Source organism: Anguilla anguilla, chromosome 4 (genome assembly GCF_013347855.1).
Source record: "Anguilla anguilla isolate fAngAng1 chromosome 4, fAngAng1.pri, whole genome shotgun sequence".
Lineage (NCBI taxonomy): Eukaryota > Metazoa > Chordata > Actinopteri > Anguilliformes > Anguillidae > Anguilla > Anguilla anguilla.
Window position 1 is genome coordinate 6,292,590 of NC_049204.1, and position 19,981 is coordinate 6,312,570.

Here is a 19,981-nt window from a genome sequence, read left to right on the forward strand (position 1 = left end):
TGGAGAGGGGGGGGGGGGGCACAGAGGGGCAGAAAGCTCACAGGCTCAACGCTACGCCTGCTCCCACTGCAACCTCCATTTTGGAGATCAGTTTGAATGCGATGAAAAGTTCTGAATACTCCCTTTCAGCGTTTAAGCGAATCACACACACACACGCACTGGTTTACGCTCGCGTAAGATTCAAAGCCATCCGCTCTTTCCAAGAGACACAAATCACACGCCGACAGCAGAAAAACAAGTTTAAAAAAAAAAAAGTAGTAAAAAGCATAAATCAATGTTTACACTTCAAAAGACAATAACCAGGGCGCACCAGGGACCTAACATTACGGTTCAAACAGGAACTTTTAACGCAAGCCACAGTGGCCTGAACTACAGCTGATGCCTGTTTCTCTTTTACGTCAGCCACGACGGATTAAAAGAAACAGTACAGAACAGAACAGTTTTTTATGCTATAAACATATGACACAGCAAACATATCGCTAAATAAAATCGTTCAATAGCCGACTATTTTGAACACATTGAACAGAAACTGATTTTTCTACATATGGTGTACTTTGTAGAGCATACAGTCCAAGCACTATGCAACAAGTATTTTGGAAGTAAGCATGTCGAGTCACTTGGAAAAAAAAAGAAAAGAAAGATCAGGCTACTGTGATCAAGCAGGGATTTAAAAACCCAGCAAAATACTGTACTGTGTTGTGGTAATAGAGAGGACAGTTTTCAGAAGCCAGGATCCAGAATGACTTAACCTCTCTCAATTAATGTAAAAGGCAGACGCTTGAAATTCACTTGTTTACACTTGTGGCAGAACGTGTCACTTGTGAGACGTCAGTGAAAAACTCTACAAGGTCAAAGGTCATTCACTCAAAGGAAAGAGAAGGGTGAAAAAAAAAAAAAAGCAAGCACCAACGCCTCTTCAACAGTTTAAGGCCAACTTCGGGACAGTGACAAAGAGTCAAAAGGAAGTCATTCCATACGGCATCCCCAGACACCAAAGACCGTTCTCACATTTCAGTATGAATTTGAATTGGTCGCATCAGACCAATCACAGCCCAGCTTAATTCACGTACCCCAAATAAGCCATTCACATGTTTTACCATGTTCAGGTAACCGCCTCCCATGTTCAAAACGACAGGTGTAGCCCAGACAGGGAAACCGCCCCGTACCTGAGCACACACATTCCACCGAGCCGGCCGAGCGTAGGCCCACGCGATGCCGTGTTCAGTGACTGAACGCACGCGTCGCTGCGCTTCATCGCGCATCGTAAACACCGGTCCCGAGCCGCGGGCCCTGCGCTCTGGCGGTGCGTAACCGTGCGTTACGGACGGCGGCTCGGCGACAGCGCGGACAGCGGCGTTTAAAAACGGCGTAGCTCGCACGCTAGCCTCGACCGCACGACAGCACCGCCGCGAAAACATCCACACGGTTCCGTGTATCCGTCGACCGCAAAGCCAAGCCCTGGAAAATATTTTAGGGGGGGGGGACCAAAGGCCCGCTCACCCCCCCCCCCCCCAACCCCCCCACCCCCCCACCCCCGTGACTGACAGAGAAAAACAACGAGCGCTTCCATAAAAACCCGCCAAGTTGCGACACGGCGAGCGGCCGCCCCCGTCATTTCCCGTCTGCGCCTGGGGGAACCGACACCAGCGCCGCGTTCGTCTCGTCAGCGAGGGGGACTGCAGTCCCAAACTGGCCCGGTCCCTCCCCCTGCGCCCCCGCCCCCGCCCCCGCTCCCTCCTTTTGGGAGCAGAATTCCAGAGCTGCAGTCAGTGTGATGCAACGCAGCCCCATACTGAATGTTCAAAGGCTCTCAAATCGCCTCCAGCCTTCGCTCGGCTGCACCATCTTGGAAGCATAAAAAGTTGGGGGGGGTGGGGGGGGGTGGAGGTCGGGGTTTGGGGGGGGGGGGGTTTGGGGGTTTGGGGGGTTTGGGGCGGGGGGAGGGGGTTTGGGGCGGGGGGGGTGGGTGGAGGTCGGAGTTAGGGGGGGGAGGGGGTTTGGGGTGGGGGGGAGGGCCTGCCCTGGCTCTCAGTACGCACAGGGAGAGTAAAGGTTTGGGGGTTTGGGGGGGGGGGGGGGTTTGGGGGGGGGCTCTCAGTACGCACAGGGAGAGTAAAGGTTTGGGGGTTTGGGGGGGGGGGGGGTTGGGGGGGGCTCTCAGTACGCACAGGGAGAGTAAAGGTTTGGGGGTTTGGGGGGGGGGGGGTTGGGGGGGGGCTCTCAGTACGCACAGGGAGAGTAAAGGTTTGGGGGTTTGGGGGGGGGGGGGGTTGGGGGGGGGGCTCTCAGTACGCACAGGGAGAGTAAAGGTTTGGGGGTTTGGGGCGGGGGGGGGGTGGGGTTGGGGCGGGGGGGAGGGGGTTTGGGGGTTTGGGGGGGGGGTTTGGGGCGGGGGCTCTCAGTACGCACAGGGAGAGTAAAGGTTTGGGGGTTTGGGGCGGGGGGGGGGTGGGGTTGGGGCGGGGGGGAGGGGGTTTGGGGGTTTGGGGGGGGGGTTTGGGGCGGGGGCTCTCAGTACGCACAGGGAGAGTAAAGGTTTGGGGGTTTGGGGGGGGGGGGGCTCTCAGTACGCACAGGGAGAGTAAAGCCATGATCAAAGCCAGCGGGACGGCCCGGCTTTCTGGCCTGACGCTGAGAAACACCATGCAGGGAGCGGAGGACAGAAAACAAGCCAGCCGTGCGTGTGTGTGTGTGTGTGTGTGTGTGTGTGTGTGTGTGTGTGTGTGTGTGTGTGTGTGAGTGTGTGTGTGTGTGTGAGAGAGTGTGTGCGTGTGTTAATGTGTGTGTGTGTGTGTGTGTGAGAGAGTGTGTGTGTGTGTGTGTGTGTGTGTCTGTGTGTCTGTGTGCCTGTGTGTGTGTGTGTGTGTGTGTGTGTGTGAGAGAGTGTGTGCGTGTGTTAATGTGTGTGTGTGTGTGTGTGTGAGAGAGTGTGTGTGTGTGTGTGTGTGTGTGAGAGAGTGCGTGTGTGTGTGTGTGTGTGTGTGTGTGTGTGTGAGTGCGCGCGTGTGTGTGTGTATGTGTGTGTGAGAGAGTGTGTGCGTGCGTGTGCGCGTGTGAGAGAGTGCGTGTGTGTGTGAGAGTGCGTGTGTGTGTCTGTGTGTGCGAGTGTGTATGTGCATGAATGTGTGGGTGGGGGGTGGCAGGCGGATATCAACAGAACAATTTCACAACCAACTTTTACAGCCTCTTCTTTCGTTCTGAGCCACGCAGGCGATAAACAACAAACGAGGAACGTCCGGCTTTCCTGAACGAAAAGATCAAAGTTTTTTTTCTGGGCAAAAAAAAAAAAATCGTTGTAATAAAGCAAGGCGAGACGTGGGGCGCAGTCGTTGGAACGGCCTTGAGTGACCCCCCCCCCCCCCACCCCCACTCCTCCCTGGTCCCCCCCTCCCCCAGGTGGCTGCAGGTTCGATCCCAGCTGTGGCACTCTCTCAGCCAGACAAGCGGGGAATCGGCTGCGTCCCAACACAGTCGTGCCATTGTGCACATTTACACCACGCCCCATTGTACACATTTACACCACGCCCCGTGTACGCCAGGGCTCACGCCAACCAACCAACCGTTGGCGTTCGGCTCTTTTGATGCGACCGTAAAAGCGATCAAAAGCAGGCGCGAGTGGGCAGGTCCATACCCCCCCCCCCCCCCACACACTTAAAAGACAAAAAAAAAAAAGGAAAAAGAAAAAAAATGGCCCTGTCACTACACTAAGGGGAGCACAGTAAAGCACCTACAATAGACAGAAATGCAGATAGAAATACTGAGGGGGGGGAGAGGGGGGGAAACACAATCAGAGGATGCCTACCTGGCCCTCCAAACTGGCTGCTGGCCAGCGTCGTTGGTCTGTTCTTCCCATTGGCCACGGGCGGCGCGAACATCTACAAGAGACAGGAGGAGGATGACAACGCAGGCCTCTTAAGTGACAAGACACAACACACCACACCACCACAACACTACACATGAGCCAAGGTCGGAAAGTTCATTCATACATTTCTTTTTTTAAATTTTTTTTTTTACTTGATGCTGCATTCTGATTGGTCAGTTAGCGGGGAACAAACACAACGGCCAATCCGGCTCAAACCGGAGCTGCTAGGAAAACAACAAAGTGTTGAGGACCGTGGTGGGTCAGCCGGACGCGGCACCAGAACGTGTGTAATCCACAGTAAATGGCTTTACAGCAGCCTTGCACTGGGGCATCGGTGGCAGAAAAGTAATCTAACAGACGAGCTACACAGGACAGTCAAAGCCTCAGACTCCTTCACAAGTTCAGGGTGCTCACCCCCCCCCCCCCCCCCCCCCCCCCCCCCAATCCACCACCCCCCCCCTCCCCGGTACACACAGCACCTCACCCGAATTCTGGAGCACCTCAGGTACATAAACCTCCCCAGGGAAGAGGAGAACAGGCCAGGGTGGCACCGTTTAAAAAAAAAAAAAAAACTGCCGTCACTGTAGTCATGGTTTCTCAGGGTCAGGTGTGGTCTGTACTGTGTGAACACCACGGCTAGCCACTTCACGCCACCGCAGCTCAGCTCACCCCCCGCCCCCACCCAGGCACCTCCCCCTCCACTAACGATCTTCCAGGGGAAAACCCTGAAGTTATACAAGACAGGTGAGACAATGTAAGGAAAGGAAATGCTACTGAAGGGGCTCTGTCTATCTTTACCACTGAAGGGTGAGGTCTTTTGTGCATTAAGGCTTTTATTCTGTTTAAGTACCGGCATGCCTTAAGGTTTCAGTGCAATAATTCAGTGCCCGGTAATTACAGAAGTAAACACTTTTGGGGGTATCAGATACACGGGCAGATTTAATACTGGCGAGGTCTAATTAGTTGCGAAATCATAATTCATTTGGGCTGGCGAGTTTGATGACAGGAACATTTTCTTAATTAGGACCCGGCGGTTTCGCGTCTGCGTTCGCCCTGCAAAGACGGCGATCTTCCATTACAATCAATTAAAGCCCGAGGCACCGGCCCGTCGATAGATCCCCAGCTCACGGCCGGGGCTCTGAGCCGCTAGCCTTGCGTCGTGAGCCGCGGTCCCCTACAAGACACAGGGGCCGACTGCTGAGCTCCACCGTGAGCTGTGGTCCCCTACAAGACACAGGGCCGACTGCTGAGCCCCACCGTGAGCTGTGGTCCCCTACAAGACACAGGGCTGACTGCTGAGCTCCACCGTGAGCTGTGGTCCCCTACAAGACACAGGGCCGACTGCTGAGCTCCACCGTGAGCTGTGGTCCCCTACAAGACACAGGGCCGACTGCTGAGCTCCACCGTGAGCTGTGGTCCCCTACAAGACACAGGGCTGACTGCTGAGCTCCACCGTGAGCTGTGGTCCCCTACAAGACACAGGGCTGACTGCTGAGCTCCACCGTGAGCTGTGGTCCCCTACAAGACACAGGGCCGACTGCTGAGCTCCACCGTGAGCTGTGGTCCCCTACAAGACACAGGGCCGACTGCTGAGCCCCACCGTGAGCTGTGGTCCCCTACAAGACACAGGGCCGACTGCTGAGCTCCACCGTGAGCTGTGGTCCCCTACAAGACACAGGGCCGACTGCTGAGCTCCACCGTGAGCTGTGGTCCCCTACAAGACACAGGGCTGACTGCTGAGCTCCACCGTGAGCTGTGGTCCCCTACAAGACACAGGGCCGACTGCTGAGCTCCACCGTGAGCTGTGGTCCCCTACAAGACACAGAGCTGACTGCTGAGCTCCACCGTGAGCTGTGGTCCCCTACAAGACACAGAGCTGACTGCTGAGCTCCACCGTGAGCTGTGGTCCCCTACAAGACACAGAGCTGACTGCTGAGCTCCACCGTGAGCCGCGGTCCCCTACAAGACACAGAGCTGACTGCTGAGCTCCACCGTGAGCTGTGGTCCCCTACAAGACACAGGGCCGACTGCTGAGCCCCGCCCGCCCGGCATGGTCCAAAAGGCACAGGCAGGTTTAACAGGGAAACGGGCCAGAGCAGTGGCGGGCCAATGGAATCCGAGAAAGGGCTGGTGTGGGTGCAGGTATTTCGTGTAGGCCCCGCACTGAGACACCTGATTCTACTTATCGAGGTTTTTGGTTGAAGACCGCGATTACTTAAATAGTTAAATCAGGTGTCGTAGTGCTGGGCTAAATCAGAAACTGCACCCATACCAGCCCTTTCTGGATAAGACTGGACACCCCTGGTCTAGAAGCCCCAGAACAGAGACCCCTCCCCCCCCCCCTTCTACCTACAACCCCCAACTCACAAGTGAGCTGATCCGGGTCCCCAAACTTTAAACCAAACGCCTCTGCAGAGAACCGAAAGTTCTTAAACTTCCATGAGGAAGTCCTGCACATCAAATAAAACCAGCTTCCTTCTTTATCAAAGACAGAGAAATACTAAAACATTCTCATTCAAACAAATTTACCGCCCCACCCACCCCCCCCCCAAAAAAAAAGACCTTTTCCCAGTTTTGTTTTGGAAACCGACACCTTGTATAAAAGCAGTCACAAGCGTAAACCCTTGTTAACAAATACCTCAACATTTAAAAGCCCACCAAATCCCCCCCCCCGCCCCCCAACCCCAACCCCCCAACCCCCCAGTTCCCAGCATCGGACACGCCCTGGCCTTTATGCTCCAGCCGAAGTCCCTGGTCACCCCCATAAAGGGGCTCTCTCAACTTATAAAGCGGGCCCAGCTGTCACGCGTTTCCATCGCGGGCGGCTCGTATATCACGGCCCACGATGGCATTTTTCCATCCTTTTATTGTGCGGCCCTCCCTGCACGTTATAAGCCGCCATTTTGCGATGAAAGATAATATACTTGGAATATGTCACTCGCACAAAGGCAACTGTTAGCTGTGCCCATACTAGAAATAACCGCTCCCATATAGTCCACAAATATAGGCTACTGGACAGACTGCGAGAACGCGGCCAAGCACAAGCCCATGGAATAGACGGGTGGAATGGGCCTAACTTATTAAAATGAACACCCAAGAAAAGTGTACACTGATAACCGAACCCGTGTTTTCAATGACTTATTCTTGAACTTGGGCGGTATGATGGTGCAGTGGGAAGCACAGTCACCTCACAGCAAGGAGGTCCCGGGTCGGAATGCCGGCCGGGACCTTTCTATGTCTACACGTTCTCCCTGTGTCCACGTGGAGACGGTCCAAAGATAGGGTAATGTCTATGTCCTTAGCCTAGGTTAGGCTAGGCTAACTGGAGTGTCCAAATTGCTCATAGGTACGAGTGTGTCAGTGTGTCAGTGAATGGTGTGCGTGTGCGAGTACAGTACGTGCGTGTGTGTCCTATGATGGACTAGCAACCTGTCCAGGGCTCCACATCCACTCCCCCCCGCCCCGCCCCCCCCGCCCCCCACCTGCCCCCTCGACCCTGAGCAGGTATTAGCGGGTTAGATAACGGATGGACGGATTACTTAACCGCATGTAAAGTCCAGCTGAATGCACACTGTACTTAAACGTATGTAAGCAATGCAGAAATCTCAAAGCATGAAAGTGGCCACACTAATGCCATGGACCTGTACAGCTCTAATGGCTGTGGTCTGTGCACATGTGAAAGAGCTGTATGCAACAAACCACATCATAAGGGAGCAAAAAGCTCTTAAATCGGCTCAGAAATGGTCAGTTTAGAGCAATGGATATCCTCCTTGAGCTACTTCTCACAGGGATATTTAAATGGACAAAGCAGGCTAACATCATGCACAATACATTTAACCTCAGACAACTCCAATAACACACTACCAATCATAACCAGCAGTGAGGATCACTGAAGGCATTTCACCATGCTAAATCTCCAAACCATGAGGTGACCCCGTACAGCATTTTCAATGGGCCCAGATGAAAACCAATCAGTTTGCTCAAACCAAACCAAGGGGGCGTGATCTGTGGATGTGGAGAAGTGGACACCCCCTCTCCCCCCTCCCAAACAGACCCCCTGAAGGAGCACCTCACACTAGGCCCACCACCCCCACCCCCACCCCCACCCCCACCCCCACCCCCTCTACCCTCTCTCTTCCTCTCCCCCTCTCATCCTCACTCTTCCTCTCTCCCTCTCTCTCACTCTCTCACTCTCTCGCTCTCGTGCTCTCACTCTCTCCCTCTCTCTCGCTCTCTCTCACTCTCTCTCGCTCTCGTGCTCTCTCCCTCTCTCTCACTCGCTCTCTTGCACTCTCACTCTCTCTCTGTCCCTCTCGCTCCCTCTCTCGCTCACTCACCGCACTGAAATCCAGGAGGTCGTTGAGTTCCTTGTCTGTTCCCACTGCGGCCATCCTCTCCTGCTGCTCGGTCATGCCACTCAGTCACAGCCACAAACAGCCCTACGAAAAACAAAAAATGCAAATTAAAATATAAAAATCACACGATAACACACCGACCATGACTGGAGCCACTCCGCCACCTGACAGCCATTCACTCACAAAACAGAAGCTGCTTTTCAAAAAACGCACGTTAAAAAAATCTGAAATACAGAATGGAAATGGCTACAGAACACACCCTGCAGCCCGGGTTTGAACGGCCAATCCGACCACGGCAAGATGGGCTCGGTTCAGCCCTAGGGACGACCGCTCGACCAAACACCTGGGGCTGCCTCAGCAAGCCGGGGATGACTGAACGCTGCTCCAGCACACGAGTTACCCAACACACCGGCAGGTGCAGGAACACTGCTCCAGCACACGAGTTACCCAACACACCGGCAGGTGCAGGAACACTGCTCCAGCACGCATCTGACCCAACACACCGGCAGGTGTAGGAACGCTGCTCCAGCACACGAGTTACCCAACACACCGGCAGGTGCAGGAACACTGCTCCAGCACGCATCTGACCCAACACACCGGCAGGTGTAGGAACGCTGCTCCAGCACACGAGTTACCCAACACACCAGCAGGTGTAGGAACGCTGCTCCAGCACACGAGTTACCCAACACACCGGCAGGTGTAGGAACGCTGCTGCAGCACACGAGTTACCCAACACACCGGCAGGTGTAGGAACACTGCTCCAGCACACGAGTTACCCAACACACCGGCAGGTGTAGGAACGCTGCTCCAGCACACGAGTTACCCAACACACCGGCAGGTGTAGGAACGCTGCTCGAGCACACAAGTTACCCAACACACCAGCAGGTGTAGGAACGCTGCTCGAGCACACGAGTTACCCAACACACCGGCAGGTGTAGGAACGCTGCCCGAACACACACGTCTGACCCAACACACCAGCAGGTGTAGGAACGCTGCCCGAACACACACGTCTGACCCAACACACCGGCAGGTGTAGGAACGCTGCTCGAGCACACGAGTTACCCAACACACCGGCAGGTGTAGGAACACTGCTCCAGCACACGAGTTACCCAACACACCTGCAGGTGTAGGAACGCTGCTCGAGCACACGCGTCTTACCCAACACACCGGCAGGTGTAGGAACGCTGCTCGAGCACACAAGTTACCCAACACACCTGCAGGTGTAGGAACGCTGCTCGAGCACACAAGTTACCCAACACACCTGCAGGTGTAGGAACGCTGCTCGAGCACACACGTCTGACCCAACACACCGGCAGGTGCAGGAACACTGCTCCAGCACACGAGTTACCCAACACACCTGCAGGTGTAGGAACGCTGCTCGAGCACACGCGTCTTACCCAACACACCGGCAGGTGTAGGAACGCTGCTCCAGCACACGAGTTACCCAACACACCGGCAGGTGTAGGAACGCTGCCCGAACACACGTCTGACCCAACACATCGGCAGGTGGAGGAACGCTGCTCGAGCACACAAGTTACCCAACACACCGGCAGGTGTAGGAACGCTGCTCGAGCACACGATTTACCCAACACACCGGCAGGTGTAGGAACGCTGCTCGACCGCATGCATCTGACCCAACACACCTGCAGGTGTAGGAACGCTGCTCGAGCATTACATTACATTACAGGCATTTAGCAGACGCTCTTATCCATTGCGACTTACACAACTTTTACATGGCATTTTACATTGTATCCATTTATACAGCTGGGTATATACTGAAGCAATTTCAGTTAAGTACCTTGTAAGGGTACAACGGCAGTGTCCTACCCGGGAATCGAACCTACGACCTTTCGGTTACAAGTCTAGTTCCTTACCCACTGTGCTACACTCCGTCCTGCACACACGTCTGACCCAACACACCGGCAGGTGCAGGAACACTGGGAGCGCCGGGCGTGTAGATTAACACACCTGAAGTGCGCCGAGCGCCTCGTGATGGAACTTTGACCTCGTCTTTCCCAACCCAACCGCAGCTGCAGCGGCAGAAACACAGCCGCCTGTGACCCGCGGTCATAATCCCCCTCATCACACGCTTACGCATTCGCGCAGGGGAGCGGAGCTCTTAATGAAACTTTATCACACATTAAATACCGATTTTGCTGGCTTAACGCGAGGCTTAGCAGACCGGTGCCTGCGCCACAGTTTCTCACAGTCACTTCCTGGGAAGAAATTCGGGTGAGCGACTGCAACGTACCGACAGCCTCGGAGTTCCCCGAGCAGCTCGCAGCTACACCGCGTCCCCAATTAATGCGGCCGATAAACAGCTTTTCTGGAAACGACAGCTTTTTCCAGCTTGCTTTCTCGGCTCATTGTGGTCCTGTCATGGCTGTAAAACATTCCAAAATAACCAGGCTGAATTTGGCAGCGCAACAGCCAATCGTGAAACATGCTCTCAGTCAAACACAAGCAAAAGCTGTCAAAAGTAAAGTTGTGCAATGTTTTTGGTAAAAAATTCAACATTAAATTCACCATACGCTCAAGCTTTGAGAGTGAGGATCCATTCAGCACAGTACTACCCAAATGCCCCTCTTTGACAAATATATTTGAGGTTGGGAAACTCCTATAATGTAGTTTATCGATTGCCCAACAATGAACCTCCTAATGCCAGGAGATCAAAAAGTCAACCAAGATCAGTTCCACATAAAATGGCCCCATCCCAAATGCTTGTGCTCAAATAAATAACCTTTCCATTTACAGGAGCGTTCACCTTTCAAGCGTCCATACAAAACGAGACACAATTCATCCGCCATTCCAACAGAATTTGGACTGTCTAAGCATGAAGTAGCCTACCCAATTCACAGAATGTGGCATAAGGCACAGGCAGGCCCGTCTGCATCAGCATTTTTCCAGTACGATTTCCGACATCGTCTGAACGCCACCTATTCGGACGCCACCAATCAGCTGCTCGGCGAATGCCCGCCCGCGATTGGTCCACTCAGGCGACGTTTGGCACCGGGAAAACGCAGCGCAACGCTCCGGCGGCACAAAGAAAGCTTTTCCGCACTCGACGTGGGAACTGCACAGCACACAGCCCACACAATCCCCCGCACCCACAGCACGACTCCGCACCCCCCCCCCCCGACAAGTGAAACTAAAGCCGCAGTTCAGCTCCAAAACCATATGCTGGCACTTCTACTCTAACGGAGTGTCGGAGAAAGCAAAAAAAAAAGCACCCGACCGAACCGAAAAAAAAAAAACCCCACACAAAAAACCCCAAAAAACAAGATAATGAAAAAAAAAAAAACAAAACAAAAAAAAACCCCACACACAAAAAAAAAAAAAAATAACCAAAAAAACAGCACTGCACCAGCAGGGCCAGGGTGAGCCGCGGTGTCGGCGACGGCTCCAGGGTCACGGTCAGGTGGCACTTCCTCACAGCGCTCCCCGAGGCGCGGCCTCTCCTCCCGCGTAGCCCGCCAGAATTAGCAGCAGCTAATGCATTCTGGCTTCCGCCCCTGCGCGGCACCGGATTGCAGCACATTTGCCCCAGACCGCGTAATGCGCTGGAACATTTTTAAACATATCTGTTTATGGGCGCCATTAATCTCGCCAAAATATACCAGGGATTAATTATCCTGACAGCTTGATACTTTTATTAATGCGGAGTAAATATTTCAAATGAGTAACTGTACACAGACCTGTGTAAACTGTTTACGGTTTAAAACCATAAAAAGAAACAATTCTCTTTATATAAACTTGGCCCAACAGCTCGATCCCTCATTTATAGAATGTATTACTGAAATGTACACAAGCTAAAGCTAAATTTATATACTGGCGCACACACACACACACAACTGCACACATTCATGTAGCTGGCCATAAAAACCCAATAAAAAGTGGAACTTGGCTGAGTACACACCTCGACACTGAACTGATGTCAATACACGCAAGAATGCAAAGACATTAACAAGAAACCACAAAAACATTTTAAACCAGGCTGTCCTTGGGAAGATTCCGTGTTGAGAACACAGGTGAATGAAACACGCTCTGCAGACGGAAAGCAGCAGGTAGCAGATTTAAATGTGGTAAAATGGGAAAAGCAATATTCCCATGTATTCCTCTGAGGATACTGGCACCCCACACACTGAACATGTTTTTGTTTGTTTGATTGTTTTACAAATTTAAAAAAATTGCACTAGCTGCACCGCTACAGAGCTAAAGAATACCAGAATCATACTCCATACAGCCTGTATTTAACAGTACTCAATAAAACAAAGCCATCAGTTCAACTAAAGTGTAAAGCAGTTAAGTTGAGGGCAACCTGATTGATAAAATTCTGTCCCACCCGCACGCAGCGTCAGGTCAAGGACAGCATTCGTTCACTGAGGAGTATAATTATGGTCAGCAAACCGGGAGAAAAAAAAAAAAAAGATTATAAATTATGGGCTGCGTCTATACGCTCTCACGCACGTAAAACGCCGCCACGACGACGGAATGCTGGACGTCAATCGAGGCGAGATCAGTCAACCTGCCGATGAGGCGGGCGTATCGGGGCCGGCGTGACCCCGGCGTGACCCCTGGCGTGACCCCGCTGGATTGGACGAGGGCGCCCGGCCCCGCCCACGCGTGATTTATAGCCTTGTTTGTTGAAGGTGAGGGTTCTCACTGAGAGTCGGACCCTGTTCTCCCCGTATTCAGAACAAACCCTTTCTGCCGGCGAGCACAGCTCAGTGTTTTTGTAATTTAACTCCACAATAGATCACAGGGGGGCTGTCCAACAGGGCCGAAACCCACTCCCTCAGAGTACAGTAACTCTCAGAGTTGACTTAACACTGACCATTATATAATGTGGTCCTTACAGAAAGGGTAGTTTATTTATTTTTATTTTTTTAAAGATTATACTACATGACCATTGCTGACTTCTTCATCAGCTAAAGCAGTATTACTTTGCTTGACGAGGAAGATCTTTTCAGCCGAATGATTCTGGCAGGATTATTGAAGTACTAATAATAATTCTTTTTAAACTTACCAAAAAATACTCTGTTACATAGCGGTGCTATTGAGCCTCCGTTAGCCATGTTCTTACTCAAGTGTGGCTTTGACTGGCACTCATACTTCTGGGGATAATGCTGCACTGAACAAATTTGCAACACTTAAGGCCTAATGCACATGCATCCAAAGATCATCCAGCCTGAAAACATGCTGTCCAAAAAAAAACACGACCGGAGGAAAAACAGCACAGCCTGGGGGGAAAAAATAAAATAAAATAATAAAAAGTCCCCAATGTGACAGATTTCCTGGGACTGTCCCTCCTTGTTCTGCGCTTGCTACGGCTCCACAGAAGTAATTTACCGACGAAAAACCGCAAAACCGCGCTCCTCTCACATCTGGACTGATAACAAGACGACAAAAACAAAAAAACAAAAAAAACTGTGTGTGTGGGGGGGGGGGGGGGTGCCCTTAAAACCCCAGTCACTGCAATGGAGCCAGAGAGAGAAGGCCATAACTGCCCCCCCTCTGCTCCTCTCTTCAGGGCTCTACTACGCTAACCATCCCCCCCCAGTACCCAAGAGCGCGTGCCCCCGAGTTGAAAAATTTAGGAGCACGCTAACACATCCTCAGTGAGTAGATGTGCTCCTAAATGAGCATTTCCAGTCAGCACACCCTGATATTTTCAGGAGCAAATGCCACTAAAACGGGAGGCACAGGAGAGCCCTGGTCTCCCAAGCATCCAGAACAGAGCTGCCCCCTCCACCTTCGGGCAGGTACAGCTTGATTTAGAGGGGCGTGTGGAGCACCTGCTGCAGCGCCGGCGAGGACATCTCAGTCCCGCTGCATTATCCCGTCATGAGTGACGAGTCAACGGCCAATCGGATTTCACTTCACCCTCCCCCCCCCCGCTCTCTCTGTGACATGCGCTGAGTTACTCTGCCACATGCCAGGCTAACAGTGAAAAAGAAAAAAAAAAAGAAAAAAAATTGAATAAATAAAATAAACCACCAGCCGCAAGAGAAACTGACGAGCACCACGGTGGTTCGGGTGAAGGCTGAAGAGGGCTGCAGCAGACGCAGTCGCGCAGAACATTTTCCCAAAAACGAGTTTCACGGAGCGCGACCAAATGCTTGCAATAGTTGGCATTTAGCCCTGATTATATCAGACTGCACAAGAAACTCAGCACCTAAATACCTCTAAATTTCCTCAAAAGGATTTGAGTTTTAAGACTAAGAAGAACTGAGTTTAAGAGCACTAGCATCTACATTACAAAAAATAAAAAATAACACAACCTACATAATCACTCCTCATTTGACAGTTTGGTTTCACACAGCGGCATGTTGCTCCCACTGTCTGCTTACGGCAACATGGCATGGAACACAACCATACTCGGCACAAAACTAGAGGCCAATTCTGACCCCCGACATCACAACTGACCCCCCCCCCCCCCCAAAGAAGCAGCAGAAACCTGAGGACTGACAAAGCTGAGGCCGATTAATATTCACCATATACAAACTCAACGAGCGATGTGAACCAGGCCATGCACACTACGGCACGAATGCCATGAACAAATCCTGATTCACCTACCAATGAAATGTATCAATCAATCAATCAAATTTTATTTGTATAGCGTATTTTACAGCAGTTGTCACACTACGCTTTACAGACAACCTTGGCCTAAACCCCCACAGGAGCAAGCCTAAGGCAGCAGTGGCAAGGAAAAACTCCCTGTGGCAGATGGGAAGAAACCTCGAAAAGGAACCAGGCTCAAGGGGGGAACCCATCCTCCTCTGGTCGGCTCAGGGTGCCGACTGGGGACCAACACGTCAGTCAGATTTAGCAACAGGCTAAAACTGACTGGAGTTATGCAGACCCCCAAACGCCGAGCCAGCAAGTTCACAGAACACGCTAACCACCGTTAGCCCTCGTCGCCATACTTAGGACCCGAGACGGGCAGATTAACAAGGATGAAAGAGAGAAAATTAGCGCTCCAAAAATGTACCGCCTCAAGTTGAGGCACTTGTTGCTCATGACAGGTCTGATAACCTGGATGCACCAACAACAGAGAGGAGGGGCTCTACAGAGCTCGAGTACATGCAATGACAGCGTTGGACCCAAAAAAAAAAAAACAAAAAAAAAAAAATGAAGAAACGGCTAATTAGATGCCCGACTGCCTGTGACATCACTCTGGCTGCGCAGTCCTGCGGCACGACAGGTCAGACGGCTCAGCTGGCAGCCTTTGCAGAGGGGAAAGAACTGGCTGGCTGACCTCATACGTTCCAGAGACGGCGAGCGGTAGTGCTGGCCCTGGCCTCTCTCAGCGCTGATCACGGATGTTGCAACAATGGGAAAAAAAACACAATGTCGCCGCGCTCCAAATTAGGCACAAAACAGGGAAACTGTGTGCGTGCGCTCACGTGAGCCTACATGCACGCACGCCAGTTGCCAAACTAAACTAAAACTAAACTAAACTACTCAATGCTTCTGAAGATGCTAGAGAAACCAGCTAGCCAGAAAGGACAAGTGTGGATAAGAACTAGAGCCAGGGTTGCAAATACCACCAGGGCACTACAGTGCTCCCATTTTAGGAGCGTTTGCTCCTAAAAAAAAATAACGTGAGCCGAAAGGAAAAATAATTTAGGAGCACATCTGCTAATTGGGATGCAGCAGTGTGCTCCTAAATTTTTCAACTTAGGAGCACGAGCCCCTTGGAACAAGTGTTAGCATAAAGCCCAGACCACTCGGCCTGTTTGATACGGACCTAATAGCAAACAATTTCAGTTTAAGTACCAGTACTTGTGCTTTTCTATAACAATAAAATGTAAGGCTTTCACATCAGGCCACCCTTTCCACCCTTTCCCAGACCCAAGTGAGAATTTGGTTTCTTTTTATTTCTTAATTTAATTAATATGTGGCTTTACGTGCTAGTTAAGGCACGTTCTTAATTTGAAATAATTATTCAATTCATAATGTCAGTTCTTTTTAAAACCTTAAATATTTTTTGTCATTTAATTTGAAAACTAAAAATATCGCTGCTTCCCATTTCGGCAACTACGGTGTCACGACACGGTGCGAATGTCCATCGTAGTTTCACACAGTCCTCACGACGGCCGGACCTGCGAGATTGCTCTCACCCGTGTGTTTACAAGCAGTGTGGCACGAGCACGCATCATCGCCCCCCCCCCACCCTCAGCTCACTAAAGCAGCACACACACACACAGCTTCAGCTGCATGGCTGCCATAGGCTACATCAGAGGGAGACACTAAGGGACGCACAGCGGAATACACGAAAACAGAAGCAGTGTCCCAGGTGTGTGTGTGTGTGTGTGTGTGTGTTTGTGTGTAGGAGCACGTGCATGTGTGTTTGGGGGGGGGAATGTGAACTGAACAACATTCTGCTGATTAGACTCAACTGCATGTATTACGACGCAAATTTAAAGCAAAACAATAGTGTAGACAAATCCAACAATGCCAATGCGAAATAACACTGAAATAAATTAAACCTTTTCTTCCGATGGTCAAATTCATCAGTTTGGTCAGTCACACAATTTTTTATAGATTTTTTTTTTTCCCCCCAACTGGTCAAAAGAAATGTGGAAAACATATGCTTCTTTGGCAAAGAACCCAGACATCTTAAACATAGCCCATTCAAATCTCCACATGCAGTTTTGGTGCATATGCAAGTTTGTTTTGCTTGCATCGGGTTATATCCGCAATAATTGTGATGCATTTATAAAACATCTGATTATAACTTGCCATCACCAAATAACACACCAAAGCAGAAAAATCACACGTACAGTGTGGTATTAAGCCTAGCTGCATTGCATTCTAACTTCCACAATAAGCAATGTATGCACACCAAAAAAACAAACAAACAAAAAAAAAACACTTCATTCTGCAAATTGTTGAGGAGGAAGTTAAACCATTCACGCACATTCGGCTACCCATGTTCCTAATGACACATTCTCAACAACAAAGCACTGACACATCCCGAACACCTCGGCTATTTTTGCTAAGAATCTCCATCTAATGTATTTACAATTGCATGGCTGTTTCCTGCCATTGTGCTCGCAGTCTAATAGGTTTTCAAGTGCTAAGCACTGTTTTTGAAAAGCTTTGAAACTTCTAACCCCAGGGTGCTAATGGCTGCAGCGAAACCTGTCATTACTCAATAAACAAATGTCACTTTCAGGAAATCTGGTCAGATTACATGAAAAAGAGCCCTAAAATGACAGGGTATTGACAATTCGCACTCCACAGGTCCAATTGTGTGTGTATGCAGCGAGCTGCACTCCGCACCAATATAACATTAAACCGCACAATTTATACTGCCGTAATGACGCGAACAAAGTGTGGCAAGGGAAAAACACTTCAGCTCCAACAGGTGGTGTACTTTAACAGGTAATTCTGTACTGGAGCCAACTATCACAAGCACCGCCAAGGCCAAGGGGCAGGGTGTTCACTATCAAAATCAACACCCCAAGCACTTCCACGACAAACTACATCAAAATAGGAATGCAATGTCAACAGTATGCAACCAAACCGATTTGGTTTCAACACAGTAATCACATTGTTTTTTTTCCCCCCTCCTACCAGCCAATTGGTTGATGCTCATTAGGTCCTTATCGACTATGACAAAGTTTAGAAAAGGAAATACAATTGTGTTATTTAGATTTTAAGAGGACCACGTGAGTTTTATAAGCAGATGGCACAGGACTACAAAGGGACAGAACCTAGAAACATAATAAAAGCGATATACACATAGGCCATCAAATTGGTCTTTTCAAAATGCATTTTCACGACTGTACACACTTACTGTCAGTAAAGTCAAGAGAGGGCCAATAAAATGTTCTCGAACTATGCAGTGATACGTTGCATTTTAAAATGAAAATGGCCTACTTGTGAAAATATGGCAAACATATGTAGTCTAACTTACGCTCGACACTGCTGTAACTAAGGTACACGGATAGATCTCGATTAGACTTTGCCAAGTCATGTAGACAGCAACAACATGAGCTGTAAACACAAAACTTACCGTTTCTGCCAACCGTAGGGAACATTGGCGTTTTATCAGCTACAAGCTAGGCTACTCTGTCCCGAAGATATATATACATAAATAGACACATTTATTTCACGATTCAAAACGCCATACTTTGTAGCCAACGAAACATACGTTTAGAGCAACCATCCACTACGGCATTTACCACATTTGCAAACCCGTGTAAGGACTTGTAAACCAATGGTCCTTACGATTATAAAATATTCATGCAAAAACTTGGATGGTTTAACGTTAATACAGTTGGCCTTGTAGTTCGATACGTTACAACTGGCAAACCACAGGCCGAATATCGCGACTTCACACTTCGGACAAAAAGTAGCCTTGCTCCATCTCCCATTAAACATTTACTGTAGTTACACAGACAGTCATGCGCCCTAGCAGTCAACCGATAACAGCCAGATCCATTATAGTTTCCATTTTATACTGCAAGGTGCAACAGTTGTCCCAACATAAAGGAAATTGAATATTTAGCAGGGGTACAAGTAGGCAACCTCTTATCGACGTCGATAAAGCTCGAAACTCAGAGAACTAGTTTCATACTAGTATTAAGTCCATCTATCCATATTTCCTCAAACCCATATCCTTAAGCAATGCTTTCCCAGCCTTGTTCTCTTTATTTTGCCTAGTCAGGCTCCCAGACTGAACCCATGTAAATATTTATTCCAAGCTGTAAACGAGTTCACCTCCATTGGCCATGCCCAAGGGTAACAACTATAGATATGCCGTCCAGCTGCAAGCCAACGGACACTGGGTTGATACTTCCATGCACGTCAAGTTACATCACTTCAAAATAAAACTACTTTATTGATCAATTTAATCCCGTCAGTGGACGTCGTGAATGACTTCCACAGACTATGCTCTGCGCACAAAGAGCCTGGCCTTTCGGAAATTAGGTTTAGGATAATCCAAATACATTCCGAAGTTAGTTGTAACTAGTTACCCGTTTACGGCTACAAATAGTCGTAATATAACGATATGTAAGTGTTCAAGACACAAACAAAAACTTCACATACGCATAATTTTACGTTAAGCGGTCGCAATTGAGGAGGGATGTGTTTTTTTTTTTTGGTGGTGGTGGTGGGGTAGGGGGGGAGCTGGGGGCTGTAACAAGGAATGCCGTGACAAATATGCAATAAACACTGTAGCATTACTAATTGAGACTACTGACCACTAACACAACTATTTTGACCACGAATATTTGGGGAAAAGCACACACAGCGAAATATTTAGAAACACGTTAAATAACCGGCAAAATAGGACTTGCCCTTCACCACAAACGGGACAGAGAAAAAGACAATTCAGTGTCCCAAATTCCCAAATTCGACTATGCTTTCTTCCTCTTGAGTTAGTTAACTAGCCAATGTTACCATACGTCCAAATGAACAGGTTGAAACTAGCGAAGAAGAAATATTTATCCAATTACACTGCCTAGAACCGGTCATAAATTCAGTTAAGTCAACTTCGGTGGTACTTTAAAACTTGTCAAGAACTGAACAAAGGAGTGATATCCCCACGGTAAGACTTGCTGCGGGGACGACATCACTCGTACACAAATACTCAAAACCCGCACAAAAGACAAAAAAACTTAATATGCCCATTTTATATGACCCCCATTCCCAAAACTTTTTTTGTTTTTATTTTTGTTTATTTGTCTATATTTCTTTTTTTGTTGAAAAGTTTAACATTCACAATAAACGAGTATACAATCCCCGTATA

At 49.8% G+C, this 19,981-nt stretch overlaps 1 protein-coding gene across 10 annotated transcripts in view; it reads right to left on the minus strand.

Annotated features, from left to right (window-relative positions):
* The window catches only part of tcf3b (transcription factor 3b), a 53,569-nt gene that overhangs the window by 32,962 nt on the left and 626 nt on the right, over positions 1-19,981 (minus strand). For 9 of the 10 annotated variants that reach the window (XM_035414742.1, XM_035414744.1, XM_035414741.1 and 6 more), the window contains exons 2-3: positions 8,200-8,301; positions 3,803-3,875 (exon numbers count right to left, since the gene is read on the minus strand). In XM_035414742.1, the coding sequence (XP_035270633.1) occupies positions 3,803-3,875; positions 8,200-8,274 (148 nt within the window). In that variant the 5' untranslated portion in view covers positions 8,275-8,301. Of the gene's footprint in view, positions 1-3,802; positions 3,876-8,199; positions 8,302-18,241; positions 18,599-19,981 lie in introns of those variants that run through there. The other variant, XM_035414736.1, reaches the window with a different exon arrangement.